Source organism: Pseudonaja textilis, chromosome 1 (assembly GCF_049901715.1).
Source record: "Pseudonaja textilis isolate UNSWEBS1 chromosome 1, rPseTex1.2, whole genome shotgun sequence".
Lineage (NCBI taxonomy): Eukaryota > Metazoa > Chordata > Lepidosauria > Squamata > Elapidae > Pseudonaja > Pseudonaja textilis.
In genome coordinates this window covers 44,907,564-44,920,601 of record NC_141990.1, presented here as the reverse complement: position 1 = coordinate 44,920,601, position 13,038 = coordinate 44,907,564, and the positions used below count along the sequence as shown (strand labels likewise).

The 13,038-nt window shown below is 40.5% G+C and overlaps 1 protein-coding gene and 1 long non-coding RNA gene across 4 annotated transcripts; both read right to left on the bottom strand.

Moving 5' to 3' along the window:
• Positions 1-2,228: 2,228 nt before the first annotated feature.
• On the bottom strand, positions 2,229-5,763 carry TBCC (tubulin folding cofactor C). The gene has a single exon (XM_026695827.2). It carries the CDS (start codon positions 4,754-4,756, stop codon positions 3,650-3,652), a length of 1,107 nt encoding a protein of 368 aa, XP_026551612.1. The 5' UTR covers positions 4,757-5,763; the 3' UTR covers positions 2,229-3,649.
• A 1,250-nt stretch (positions 5,764-7,013) lies between these two features.
• On the bottom strand, positions 7,014-12,967 carry LOC148127591 (uncharacterized). 3 transcript variants are annotated; one of them, XR_015743523.1, is made up of 3 exons: positions 12,827-12,967; positions 7,739-10,120; positions 7,014-7,680 (listed from the first exon to the last, which is right to left on the bottom strand). It is a non-coding gene; the product is annotated as an uncharacterized LOC148127591 (long non-coding RNA). The 3 variants fall into 3 exon arrangements; XR_015743524.1 differs by having other exon boundaries at positions 7,014-7,937; positions 9,954-10,120; XR_015743522.1 differs by having other exon boundaries at positions 7,014-10,120.
• Between the last annotated feature and the right edge of the window lie 71 nt (positions 12,968-13,038).

Genomic DNA, 13,038 nt, shown 5'->3' with positions numbered 1-13,038 from the left:
CCCTCTATATTCCTTCAAGCTCTATCCAGCTTTGCTCCTAATGTGTACATTTGGTATCCTTCACTGTTACCGCATCACATACTACTCCAAGTAGTCCTTGCCTTAGGACTGTAATTGAGCCTGTAATTATGGCAATAAATTGTGGCAATCATTAAGCAGGTCATCATGTGTAGCACCTGTTTTTACTTTTGTGGCAGTTGTTAAGCGAACACCATGGTCGTTAAGCCAACCCTCCCCCCCCCCCCCCATGGCTGTTTTTGCTGGAAATAGGAAGTAAATACTGGAAATCAGCAAAAACCACTGAAAATTGCAGTGATCATGGGTTGCTGGAAATAGTCCTAAATGTGAGCTGGTGATCAAGCACCCAATATACAATCAAGTGAGTGGAAGAATGCAGTCATCAGATCTTTAAAATCAGGTTGCAAGTAGTACTGGGGAGATATATCGTAACTCTAAATGGGTTGCTAGATGACAGGTCATTGAGGACTACCTGTATTATGAGTTACATTTCGCAAAATATAACTTTTCTTTTAAAAGGTAAAATAGCAGCCAGGCTTTGTTCATCAAAACAATCAACTTGTTGTGGTTCACTGGCAGCAGGTGCGGATGGCTGAGGTCTCGGAGAGCGAGGACTCAGATGAGGGGCCTGTGTGTGATGCAGGGATGGCGCCTGGACCTTCAGAGAGTGGAATGCTTCCTTTGGAGATTATGGAGGCTGGCAGCAGTGATGAAGAGGTTCCCGAGGAGCCTGTGTCCAGTGCGCGTGCGCGCAGGGCTGCTCGAAGGAAAGAGCAGCTGCAGCAGCATGGGCGACTTGGGAGTAAGGCTGCAAGGCAATGGCCTCTCCCTCAAGAGATAAAAGCCAGCTGAGAAACCAGAGTTCTTTACAGGAAGCAAAGAAGTTTTTGCACTCAAGCCTTGTGGACGTTCGGAATATCTTAGTTGGTGTTTAAAGACTCTTTGTAATTGAAATCTTTCTTAGTAACTTTATTTAATGTTCTTGGCAGCTTTGCACCACCTTCTCAAGGCTCGTTCTTAGAGATAATTAATTTGAAACAGCCTTTTAACTGTGAAGGAACGGAATTCATAAAAAAATCATTAAAAGGTTTTTCCGTTACTTCTGTTTAGTGTTTGTTTCCTTGGAACAAGGTTTGGGTCAGAAAACAACTCAACCTCTAAGGACATATCTACAATACTAGGTTCCTATCTCCCCAGAGAAGTTTGTAGCTTTCCTTTAATAAAATCATAATGGGGTTATTTAAAAAAAAACACTGAAAATTTATTGTTTTTGGAACACAAGTAATAGGAAGCTTAATTGAAGTCCTCAGCTTACAACTGGCCATTTAACAACTGTTCAGTTACAACAGCCACGTAAAATACTTCTGGAACATTACTCCGCCCTCCCCACAGCTCACATGACTGCATTTCAGGAGTCTGGCAACCTGTTCACATTTATGAGTTGCCAAGTACCCTGTGACCATGCAATTGCCATTTAAGATTTCTGGGAACAAAGGAGACAATGGATTTGAGACTTCTGTGCAGGGAGGGGAATCTGCAAGTCTGACATTAACACAGCTGATATTCTAAAAGGCTCTGAGCTGATGCCAGCTTGATTAGCATTTTCTCCTCTGGAGAGAAGGATATTAGTGAAAGAAGTAGATTCTGGAGGAGAAAATGCTAAAGGTTCCAAGTCTCAGAATTCTGAAATACTGAGGTTCAGAGCCTTTCAGAATGCTGTATTTGCATTTTCTTTTCCAAAGCAGAAAATGCTACTGAATGCCACCATTCTGATGATGGTTTGGAGAAGCCTTGTGAACCATCACAAGAATGGAAGCCATGTGCAGGATGGAGTGAAGTGATACAAAGGTAAGTGGACCAGTGTGGTAGGGCAGGGATCGGGCTGTGTGCTGGTGGCCTAGCTGGCCAATGCTCCCAACCCTAGGCAGGTTTCCATATGCTGGTGGACACTGGGCCTCCCAGTGCTTCCCCTACCCTGAGCACCCCCACACAATTGTTTAATGAGTGCAATAGGGAGAGTTTAACGAGTGCAATGGGACCGCCTTGGTCACTGAGCAAGGTGGTCACAGGGGCACTTTGCTTAATGACAGCAATCACTTAGGACCAAAATTCTGGGCACAACTGTGATTCTAAGTTTAGGACTAACTCTACAACTTCAAGACATTATCAGTTACCCTCTTTACTAGACACAAAAATGCAAACAACTAATATTCTATAGTACAGCAACTGAATTTTAATCTGTTAAGGAACATATTCAACACTTGTTTCCAAACGGTCAAACCATAAGACTTTTGTGGCTATTTTCATGAGTACTGAGAGAGAGAAAAATAATATCTGAAGCAGCCCCACAAAGCTTGCCAACAACACAGTTGATTTGATATCTCAAAGCCGAGCATTTATATGAACTCCTGTGCAATGTTCAGCTCTTTTTGCAGAAGCTTTGAACAGTTCTATCTTTAGAATACTTTGCAGGTTCTATATATTTTGATTTACTTTAGTATAAATATTTTAAAAAAAGATTATGAATGCAGTAACAAAATTGTTAATAAAAAACAGTCCAAATAACTGAGAAATTTTCAAACAAGGAATTGTAAAAAATAAAGTGGAAATAAAATAAAATCTTAAAATGTTTGGATTGTGAAATATGTCTAAAATATAAAGTTCTATAGAATCTTATATCACCATATTATTGTGAAAATAAATATTTTGTGCAAAATGTAGCAGAAAGTTATAATGCAAACTTGACTTTATCCTTTTGTAGTTTAATTTGAGAAGGACACTTAAGCACCTACTTTCTGCCACTTAAAGTGCTTATCTATGGTAATATAATTCTTAGGGCCTGTATATTTTGGGTGTGCCCTTTTAGATATGTTATCTTTAGAATTTTTACAGGCACACAAAAGTACAAGTACAATCCTTTGGGATCCAAAATTAAGCATTTTTGCAACCTCAACAACCTGAATGCTGTTTTGTAAAAGTGAAGTAATGCTAACTGACATAGTTTCTGAATAACCTTCAATATGCTTTGCAAATTTTGTAGAATTCTCTGGCTTGGTACTAGTAGATGAAGATCCCAGAAAGAATTTGCTTCTGATATAATGTTTAAACTAATAAAGTATTTTAACAAATTAAGATGCTAAAAGTAGTTCTGAAATCCTGCATCTCTAGATCATTTCTTATATAGCTGTCAAAAAAAATATATATACAGTACCTTTAAACCATTCCTAACTTTAAATATCTCATATCACTCTTCAAAAGGAGTTTAATCCACATACACCACAAACACATCCTGGAGATAAAAATAGCCAATGTCTAAATTAATAATTTTATTCAGTATTTAGATGAGCAAGTCACTGACTGGGTAACATTTTAGAAGTTAAAATCTTCGGCTCCATAAGTTTTCTTCCTAAGAGAACAAAAACACAACCTAAACAGCTACAATTGCAGATCTGTAGAAAGAACCCCAGCACACACAACACTAAACATTAGCCCCAGGACACATCATCAGATAGCAGGTAAACAGTGAAAGGCTACCAGGACAAGTGTTTTGGCAACCCAATCATACTCCTTAAAGAGATTCCAAGCGCCATTCAGGACTTATTTACCGCAGTTTTAATTCTGCCCTGAAAAGTCAGTCCTCTTTGCAGCTGTTTTGGGAATCCTCGACAAAGGCAAGGCCGTTAACGGCATTCCAATCCGTGATCCGCTCCTTTTCCGGGATCACGCACCAATTCGGGGAGGCCTGATCCTGGGCCAGCCAGTTAAAGTCGTCCACCTGGTCCCAGTTGTTCTTGCTTCTGTCAAGGCCAGCGGTCTTGAAATCGGCATCCCTGCCCGCGTAATCCCACGAATAGGGGGCGAAGCGCACGGCGCTGCAGTCCTCCAGCATCGCTCGGCTGGTCACTTGCACGTAGAAGCTCGTCTCCGTCGTGCGGTGGGTCCGGAGCTGCTGGCAGGCGAGGGCCAGGAGGCAACCGCTGCACCCATCCACCCGCGCCGAGGTCGACACGGGTCCGCACAGGACCGTGCAGTCGTGACAGTCGCGCACCAGCAGCGTGTTGGGGTTGCCGCGTAACAGCACCCGGCAGCGCCTGAGCTGGGACAGCACCACGTCCTGCTGCAGCAGCTCGGCCGGGCCGAGCTCCAGGGCTCGTCCCTCGGTCCGGCTGAAGCCGCAACTTGGATCCGGCGACGCGGAGGTTGCCGCTTCCTTCTGGTCTTTGGCGGAGCTTTCCCGGGGAGGATGCTGAGCGGGAGGCTTGGACGGAGCCGAGGCAGGGTCCTTTTTGAGGGCTTTGGTGAAGGCGAACCGCTTCTTCGGCTTCAACTGGAGGCGCCTCTCGGACAGCGCGCCCTGCAGCTTGCTCAGCGCCGCCTGGGCCTGCCTCACCTCATACGGAGCCAAGAAGCGCACCGAATCCGTCAGCAGCCGCTGCAGATCCTGCAGCCGCCGAGCCGCCTCTGACACGGCTTCGGCAGCCGCTTCGGCACCCTGAGCCGGCTCCGACAGCAGCAGCGCTTCGATGGCTTCCCGCTCGCGGGCAAAGGAGGCGGTGAAAAAATCGCTCTGCTCTTCTAACACCGACTGCGCGTCCCGTTCTCGCCGCCTCTTCTCCGCCTCCTCTCGCCGTTCCGCTTCTCGTTGATGCAGCCTGTCAGGAACCAGGGCGGAGAGGCCGGCAGCGTGCGGCATCCGGTCGCCCTCCACCAGCGCCGCGCCCTCCGAAAGAGCCTCCATCTTTCTCTCTCTCTTTCTCTCTGCAGCGGCTTCGATCACCTCCTACTAAGACGGATACCGATTGGCTGCTTCCGTGACCCCCGCCCAGGATTTGTAAAGTGACCTCCCGGAGGACGTGGGCGTGACTAATCCACTTTTTAAAGGGCCCCTGATGGTAGTAATTCAAAGGCTGGCGAGAAAAATGTGTAAAGCGGGGCCTGTTTCCCTTTAAGAGGCAACATTAACGTCAAAGAGAGCAACCAACCGTCTTTTAGGTGAAAGGTAGCGCGGTGAGTTTCAACTCAAGTTTTCGTCCAAATAGCCAACGACCTCCCACTGACGTGCAGAGAACGATTTTTTTTTTTAATATAAATTGCAAAACAGTAGTTCAGATGTACAGGTAGTCCTCTACTTATGACCAGAATGGAGCCCAAAATTTCTGTTGAGACATTTGTTAAGTGAGTTTTGCCCCATTTTACCTTTCTTGCCACAGTTGTTAAGTGAATCACTGCAGTGTTTTAAGTTAGTAACCCGGTTGTTAAATGAATCTGGCTTCCCCATTGACTTTGCCAGGTCACAAAAAGATGATCACATAACCCCCAGACACCGCAACCGTCATAAATACGAACCAATTGCCAAGCGTCCAAATTTTGATCATGGGGATGCTGCAAAGCTCATAACTGAAAAATGGTCATAAGTCATTTTTTTCAGTGCCGTTGTAACTTTGAACACTATGTGAAAATTGTTCTAGAAAAGCTTGAATAATTGCTGCCATTCATTATAGAATTCTGATCTACCACAGAAATCCATTTTAATGTAAAGTTTTGCTTATTCATTCCATACTGGCCTTGAAAATTCTGCAAGTTTTGTATAGAAATTATATTGTCACCCAACTCTTGCATGTAAAAGATAGGGCCACATTTTGGGGGTTAATCAAATATTTTTTTGATATTCTGATTTATTTAATTTATAAATTTATATTTATGCAGCTATGTTGTTGGTTGTCTATCCCTGGATTATTTCATCAAGGTATTAATAAAATTGGAGAAAGAAGTGCTTCAGTCTCTGGTGGAAAAGTGTGATATCAATACCATAAATAGAAATGGTTAACCATTAAATATTCTTTTTGAATAATCCAAAGAAGGGAGTGATTTTCAGTTGCTACTTTGGAAAAATACATACAGACACAAAACAAAAACGGGCAATTGTTTTCTTTTGCTTCAGATGAGCTGTTGAAGATGTACCTGACAGATGCCATCTGCATACAAATACATATTTGAAACACATTTGCCTTTTTATCTACCTGACCGCCTTGTTAAACTTGTCTTATTGAATCAGCTGCAAGTAGCTGCGCTCAGACAATATGTTAAGCCATGGCTTAATAAATTACATGTATCCAGCTACACATTAGTTGTCAAATTAAAGTGTAGATCTTTTTGGTTAAAAAAAGAGAGCAAAAACTGGAGATCATGGCAATGGTAACAGCTCCTCATATCTTCTCCGCCTTCTGAAACTTTAGCCTGCTGCCAATCACTCAAGCTGATGATCCCAACTTATTCCTCCAAGACTCTCCAAAATACTTGTTTTTACCAGTTTGTAGAAACCAAGTACCATTGGGAGAGGGGGGCTTTTCCAAAGTATAGGCAGAAAATATACCTATAAGCTTCCAACTTTTACTTCACAAGAGTGGAGAATCATAAGCAAGTTCCCTCAAAGTATTCAAGATAGGAGAGTAGAAACTAGGCAGAGAATGTGGTCTGAAATGTATGTACTCTGGTGTCAAAACATGTGGGCTTTAATTGTAAAACTAGAACATTGATTCACATTCAGAAGCTAATAGGAAACTAGTACAGGTCTAAAGCACAAATGTAATGTACACACATCAGCACACTGCAGTAGTCCCAATGAGAGGTAATAAGGCTTGAGTTAATAATTACTGTTAGAAGTATTCTATACAATATTAAATGTTTTATTTCAAATTATGTAATGTTATGTAATGTGAATGCTTTTGATAAAATCTTAGTGGTGAAAATGGGTTTCATTTGTGATGCAGATATGCTGCCCTTGGTTCCAAAGTTTCTGTGATATCTCTTTGAGGAAAAAATAGAGAAAATAGTTTTGAACAAAGATTAGTTGAAGGTACAGGCAGAGAATGGCCTACATGCCATTGTTTTTACTGTGTGAAAAGTTAGTCCCTGAGAAATTTTCTTACCAACAGCAGTATTTATTTTCTCCTAACAGATACGAAAGAATGAGAAAAATGATAAGCGAAGCAAACTTTTGCTCATGAGGTAAGATATTTATAATAATAAAGGAAATAAAACACTCCCAAATTCCTACATTCTTTTAATCATTTCTCTTTTAAACTGTTCAATGCATATATGGAAATTGCATTCTGTTCTTACTAATATAAAATAAAGGTTCTGTGATGACCCAGGGTGGGATACAAAATAAACACAGTCACAAGAAACAGGTAAAGCCCCTTTTATTCCTTCATTTTGCTTCCAAGCTCCAAATATCCTTGACTGAAGACAAAAAACTCCCACACGAGCAGTTACAAGAAAGAGGAAATGCTGTTTAAACTAAAAATACCTATAAATTATAAAGAGTAAAAAACAACACAAACCAGGTAAGATAAGGGCTGGAAGATGTCCACAGATATCAGAACACACACTGGGAAGGACACCAAACTCAGAGAAGAATAGAGATATTTCCACGCTTTTGTTTCCAGCACTCACCCATACTCATGTCCGTCCTCTTATTCAGTTGTCACAGCTGCAGCCCATGAAAAGGATCAAGACCCTCTCCTCCCGAGTAGATCACATCTCTCCCTTATCCTCTCCTCCCTGTGTGCCCTAGGATGGAGAGATGGGCCCTGGTGACTTCCCAGCCGGCCTCTGCCCTTCCCCAGCCTCCTCCACAACCTCCGGAGCCACACTTCCACTCTGTCGGCTGTTCCTCCTCTCCCTCAGAGTCAGTCTCCACCAGGGGCATGACAGGTACATTGTCTTCGAGAGAAGTCCTTTGGGTCTGCCTATTTTCTTAGCTTGGACTTGCTTTATTAATTTCTCCATTATGACATTTGTCTACAAGATGCATCCCTTTCATCTTTGAGTGAGCAAAATGATGATGTTATCCATTCAGTCAAGTCCTGCTCTTGGCAATTCTATGGCCAAGTCTCTCCACATCTTCCGATCTTGCACTAGCAAAACAATATATCAACATAAATTGCACTGCCCCAGGCCTAATCTTTGCTGTGTCTCCACAGTGAGAACCAATTTGGTCTAGTGGTTAAGGACCAGGCTAGTAACTGGGAGAGCATGAATCAATTGTGCAGTGGTTAGAATGCTGTACTGCAGGCCACTTCTGCTGACTATCGGCTACCTGTAATTTGGCAGTTCAAATCCCACCAGGGTCAAAGTTGACTCAGCCTTTCATCCTTCTGAGGTGGATAAAATAAGGACCCAAATTGTTGGGGGCAATATGCTGACTCTGTAAACTACTTCGAGAAGGCTGTAAAGCACTATAAAGCAGTATATGTCTAAGTGCTCTTCCTATTGCTATTCTAGTCCTGCCTTAGCCATGAAAGACAGCTGGGTGATTCTGGGCCAATGACTCTCTCAGCCCAACTAATCTTACAGAATTGTTGCTGTAGGGAAAATAGGAGGAAGAAAGAATTTTAGGTATGTTTGCTGCCTTGAGTTGTGTATATAAAAAAAGTTGAGCATTGAAACATAAATGTTCATCTAGACAGCAATCCAGATACAATTAATAGTATAACAGAGTTGGAAGGGACCTTGGAAGTCTTTTAGTCCAACCCGCTGTTCAAGCAGATCTTATGCCATTCCAGACAAAAAGCCATTCTGAAGGCAAGCCATTCCACTGGCTAATTGTTCTGTTAGGAAAGTTCTCCTTAGTTCTAGGTTGCTTCTCTTCTTGATTAGTTTCCGTCTTTTCTTGTCTTGCCTTCTGGTGCTCTGGAGCAGGGGTCGCCAACCTTTTGGACCTCAGGGACCACTAACTAGTTCTGTGGGTGTGTCCTAATTTGTGGGTGTGGCTTGGTGGTCATGTGACTGGCTGGGCATGGCTTGTATGTAAATATTATAAATATTTATATAAATATTGATTTTTTTTATAAAAAAAGAGCAACTTTTACCCCAAAACAGGCAAAGCAGGCAGGCAGGTTGAGTTGCTCACAGAATCACAGATTCATTCAGAAATCTATCTATCTGCCATCGTCTAGCTCAGTCTGTCACATAAAATTTGTTTGCAAGCAAACTCACAAAATTAACTCACAATACACCATGCATGTAAATGTTGAATTTTTCATTTAAAAAAATTCAAAATCAGGCAAAGCAGGCAGATTGAGTTGCTCACAGAATCATTCAGTGATCTATCTATCTGCCATCATCTAGCTCAGTCTCTCAAATTTGCTTGCAAGCAAACCTTCAGTCCTAAGGGAAGTTCAGCTGTGCTTAGCTAGAAAGCAAGAAATCCAACCATTTCCTGCTTCCTAGCTAATCTAAATCTCCCGGAACAGCAGAAGAGATGATGGTTAGAAAAAGGAAAAATAGCAACTTAGCAGACAAGTTTGCCAGGTAAGAGTGAGTGGGTGGGCCATGTGGACGGCGCAGCCTTGTGTTTCTGCGCAGCCTGGATTAATTGCTTTGGGGGGAATGCTCTGGGGGTGAGATTTCTCTGCGGCCCACCAAAATTTTCTCATGGCACACCGGTGGGCCACAGCGACTACTTCTCTGGAGAATAGGTTTACCCTCTCTTCTTTACAGCAGCCCCTCAAATTAGGAGATTTTTATTTCAGGTCTTTAACCAGTTTACAGTTGAATTTGTATATGCAAGATTTGAAAGAGATAGAGGGAAATGAAACATTTACTTTTTTCTTTCTTTATTTCCCTAGATATTTTTCACTGGAGCAAATATTTTAAATTCATAATTAGCTGCCAATTCAGAACCTCAGTTCTAGACAATAATGTCTAGACAATAATGGCAAGAAGAGAGAAAATTCCATTTTACCCTGCACAAATTTCCTGAAATAGCAGGAAAAAATAGTAGTTGAGGATGAGATGCAGTTTTCTGACTGTAGTACCTTTTCATTATAGTAAAAACTAGCAATTCCCTAGTAGGACATTTCCATGCTATAGATTTCCTACCTCCCTCTCTCTCATAAAGCAGTTTAAAACTGACCGGCAATTACACCGACCTTGAAACGGAAAGACAACATAATCCAATCAGTGCTCTGCTTCACCTTTTCTACTTCCTTCTATGGCATCTGGGATTTAGCTAACAAATTAGATGTTATCCATTACCAATTGGTTCTTGGTGGAACTAAAAGTCCAATCTGGTTTTCTTCTGTTCTTCCTTTGAATTCTTTTTGGAAAACAAAAGTAGAAGAAGTCTGTTAATAAAGTGCTTTAGGATACATTGAAGTGCATACCAAAAACAGAGTTTTGTTTCAATTACTGAGATGCTTTGTCACCATTCCACTATTTCATTTGAAAGGCCCTATAAGTTTTGAAGGTGAAAGGTTAACATGACATCAACTATCAGACGCCTGACCCCAGTTGCATATTTCTATGACTGAACTGGTGGATGTAGTTTCAAATAAATCTGAGTAGGTGCAGAAAGAAATATATCAGTTATCTAAAATAAATGAAAACACACCAGCAATCTTAGAATACCAAGTTCAGGAAAGCTCTGTAAATTATGAAGTACATGTAATTTAGGATTTAGTTATGATGGTTTATACATAAAACAAATAAACTAAATCTAAAAGCAAAGAATGAAGAAAATATTTTAAGTTGTTACCATTTAAGATAATTAAAATATTCTTGATCCCTAACTCACATGAATGTTAAAGTGTCTTGACGCTTTGTAGTTTAGCTTATAATCCATTGTAATACATGCAATGCAACCCAATGACATAAATACTTCTCTTAAAGTATAACTGAACTCAACAAGGTTTACTTTTGATACATATAATGGGAAAGATCTCAATAAATTATCTCAGCAGTCAGACATCACACTTTTAAGGTATGTCCATGTTTTCAAGTACATGTGTACATGTACTTGAAAAAAAGCATAGTTTAAACTTCTTTCTAAAAATAATGGAAGTAATAATACTGAGGAGGGGGGATTAAAGTTTTCCCAACACTAGTAAAATTAGCAATTTTCCCTTCAGTTCATTTTGCTGAATAGCACACAAACGAAAATAATAGGATAGAATAAAAATAAAATATTGGCAAGGCTTTTCTTACATTAGTAAACCTTCCATAGAAGGATATGACCAATTTAAAATTGAAAGTATGGTTCCAACAGCATATTCTGTTCACAAAATAACAGAAATGTGTTTGTAAATACACTTCCTTATATGTTTAACGATTAAGTGTATTTAAAACTTAATTTGTCTTTTAGGCTTACACAGAAAGACTTAAAAAGCACTTAAAAGGTGCTTAAAACAGTTGTAAGATATTTTTAATTATAGAGTCAAAAGAATGGAGGGATTGGAAGGGATATTGAAAATAATCTAATCCAGCCCCTTCACCCCAGTGCAGGAATTCGCTACTACAATATTTCTGACAGATGCTCATTTATCTTCTTTTTAAATACTTCAAATGGAAAGTCTACTAGTCTTGGGATAGTCTTGGTGAACTGCTCTTACTATTAACATTTTTTTTCCTGATGGCCAAATAAAATTATTTTCTTATCAAATGTTCAGTTTGTGATTCATCAAGATCCTTTTGGCATATGGCTTTTGCTCAATGTTTCTGTTTGATAAGATCCTGCTGAATCTTAATACTTCCCGTAAGCTGGTAGAATTTCATAAAATACATCATTGAATGCTTTGCTGAAGTTCGGATACTGTGTCCACACTCCCTGTGATCAATTAAACTGGTATTCTCTCAGAAAAGATTAATTTGACATTACTTTTTCATTGTGGTTCTTGCCAAGCAATGCCTTATTTTCTAAATCCTGACAAACTGACTACCCAATAATTTGTTCCTTGGTCTGTGTCAACATCAAACTGTCCTGTCTTAATTATTTAGCTCCTTTTCCTTTTTGAAGACAGGAAAATATTAGGCCTATTTCATTATACCCATTCTTTATGATCTTCAAAGGTCATAAGAAAGGTCTTGAGATGATCCTTTAAGCTTTTTTTTGGAGCCTTAAACTTGTTAATGGTAGCTAGGTATACCTTATTTATTTGTTTTGAGTTGCTGTTCCATACTTTCACACATACCATAGGTCCATTTCATCAAAATTCCTCCTGGGGCTGAAGACAGAAGCAAAGTAGGATCTGAGCTCTGCTCTTTCCCTTTCACCTCTTACTATCCTGTCAACCTCTCTTCTTTTTTGTTTCACAGTTAATTTTCCTTTACAAGTCTAAATTCCCTTTGCACTCCAACCTTTCTTACTTTTGTTTCTAAATTGACCCAAAAGAAACAATAAAGTTTATATCTTTTTCTTAGTATTCTGAAAGATTTATGACGCTCATTAAAAATGAACCAATCCATGGTAGTTTTAAATATTTCAGTGCACAGTGGGAAAAAAAAATCCTTACATCAAAAGAATGAGAATATTTCCATTTATTTATCTTTGTGTTTGGATAGCATTAACTATAGATACTATTTGGGGGGTCTGGGGGACTCAAAAAGATGCATTATATACTCTATACTTAAAGTTGCTGTGTTGCATCCTGCAACACTATTTTGAAAGCAGGTTGACAAGCTATGGGAATAGTAATAATGAGAATGAAGTCAGGACTGAATAAAGTTGGTAGGACTGTGCATGGGCAGCTTTCTTTCTTTTTTTAAACCTCTAACATTCAGTTCCGTTTAAATAATCCCAAACCTTTTCCACTTCCTTTGTTTACGTCATTTGAGGGAGGGAAGGAAAGGGGAGAATTTGAGTTAAAGCAGTATTTTTCTTGTTTTCCTAAAAACAAAAAATGCAGCGAGGGCCCAAAGGCAACGATGCAACGTAAATTGCAACGTTGGTTCCATTAGACACACAGACATTTCCCGATTATCCAAAAGTAAAGTTTTTGCTTTCCTGCGAAGGGTCAAGAGATTATACCTTTGCAGCCTCTAACTCAGCTTCTTTTTTTCAAAGCAAGGCCAATCTTTGGAAAGTGCCTTCTTCGCCCATGTAAAGGCAGGCAGGCAGGCAGGCAGGAGCAGCAGCAACAACAGCGAGCGATAGTTCAGTACCGCCGCTCCTAATAATGTATGTGAATGCGGTAGCGGCGTCCCCGCAGCCTCTCTCCTCGCCTTGTAGCTGGAACTCCC

Excerpts from the sequence above, each read along its gene's own strand:
- TBCC (XM_026695827.2), bottom strand. The coding sequence starts at position 4,756 with ATGGAGGCTCTTTCGGAGGGCGCGGCGCTGGTGGAGGGCGACCGGATG.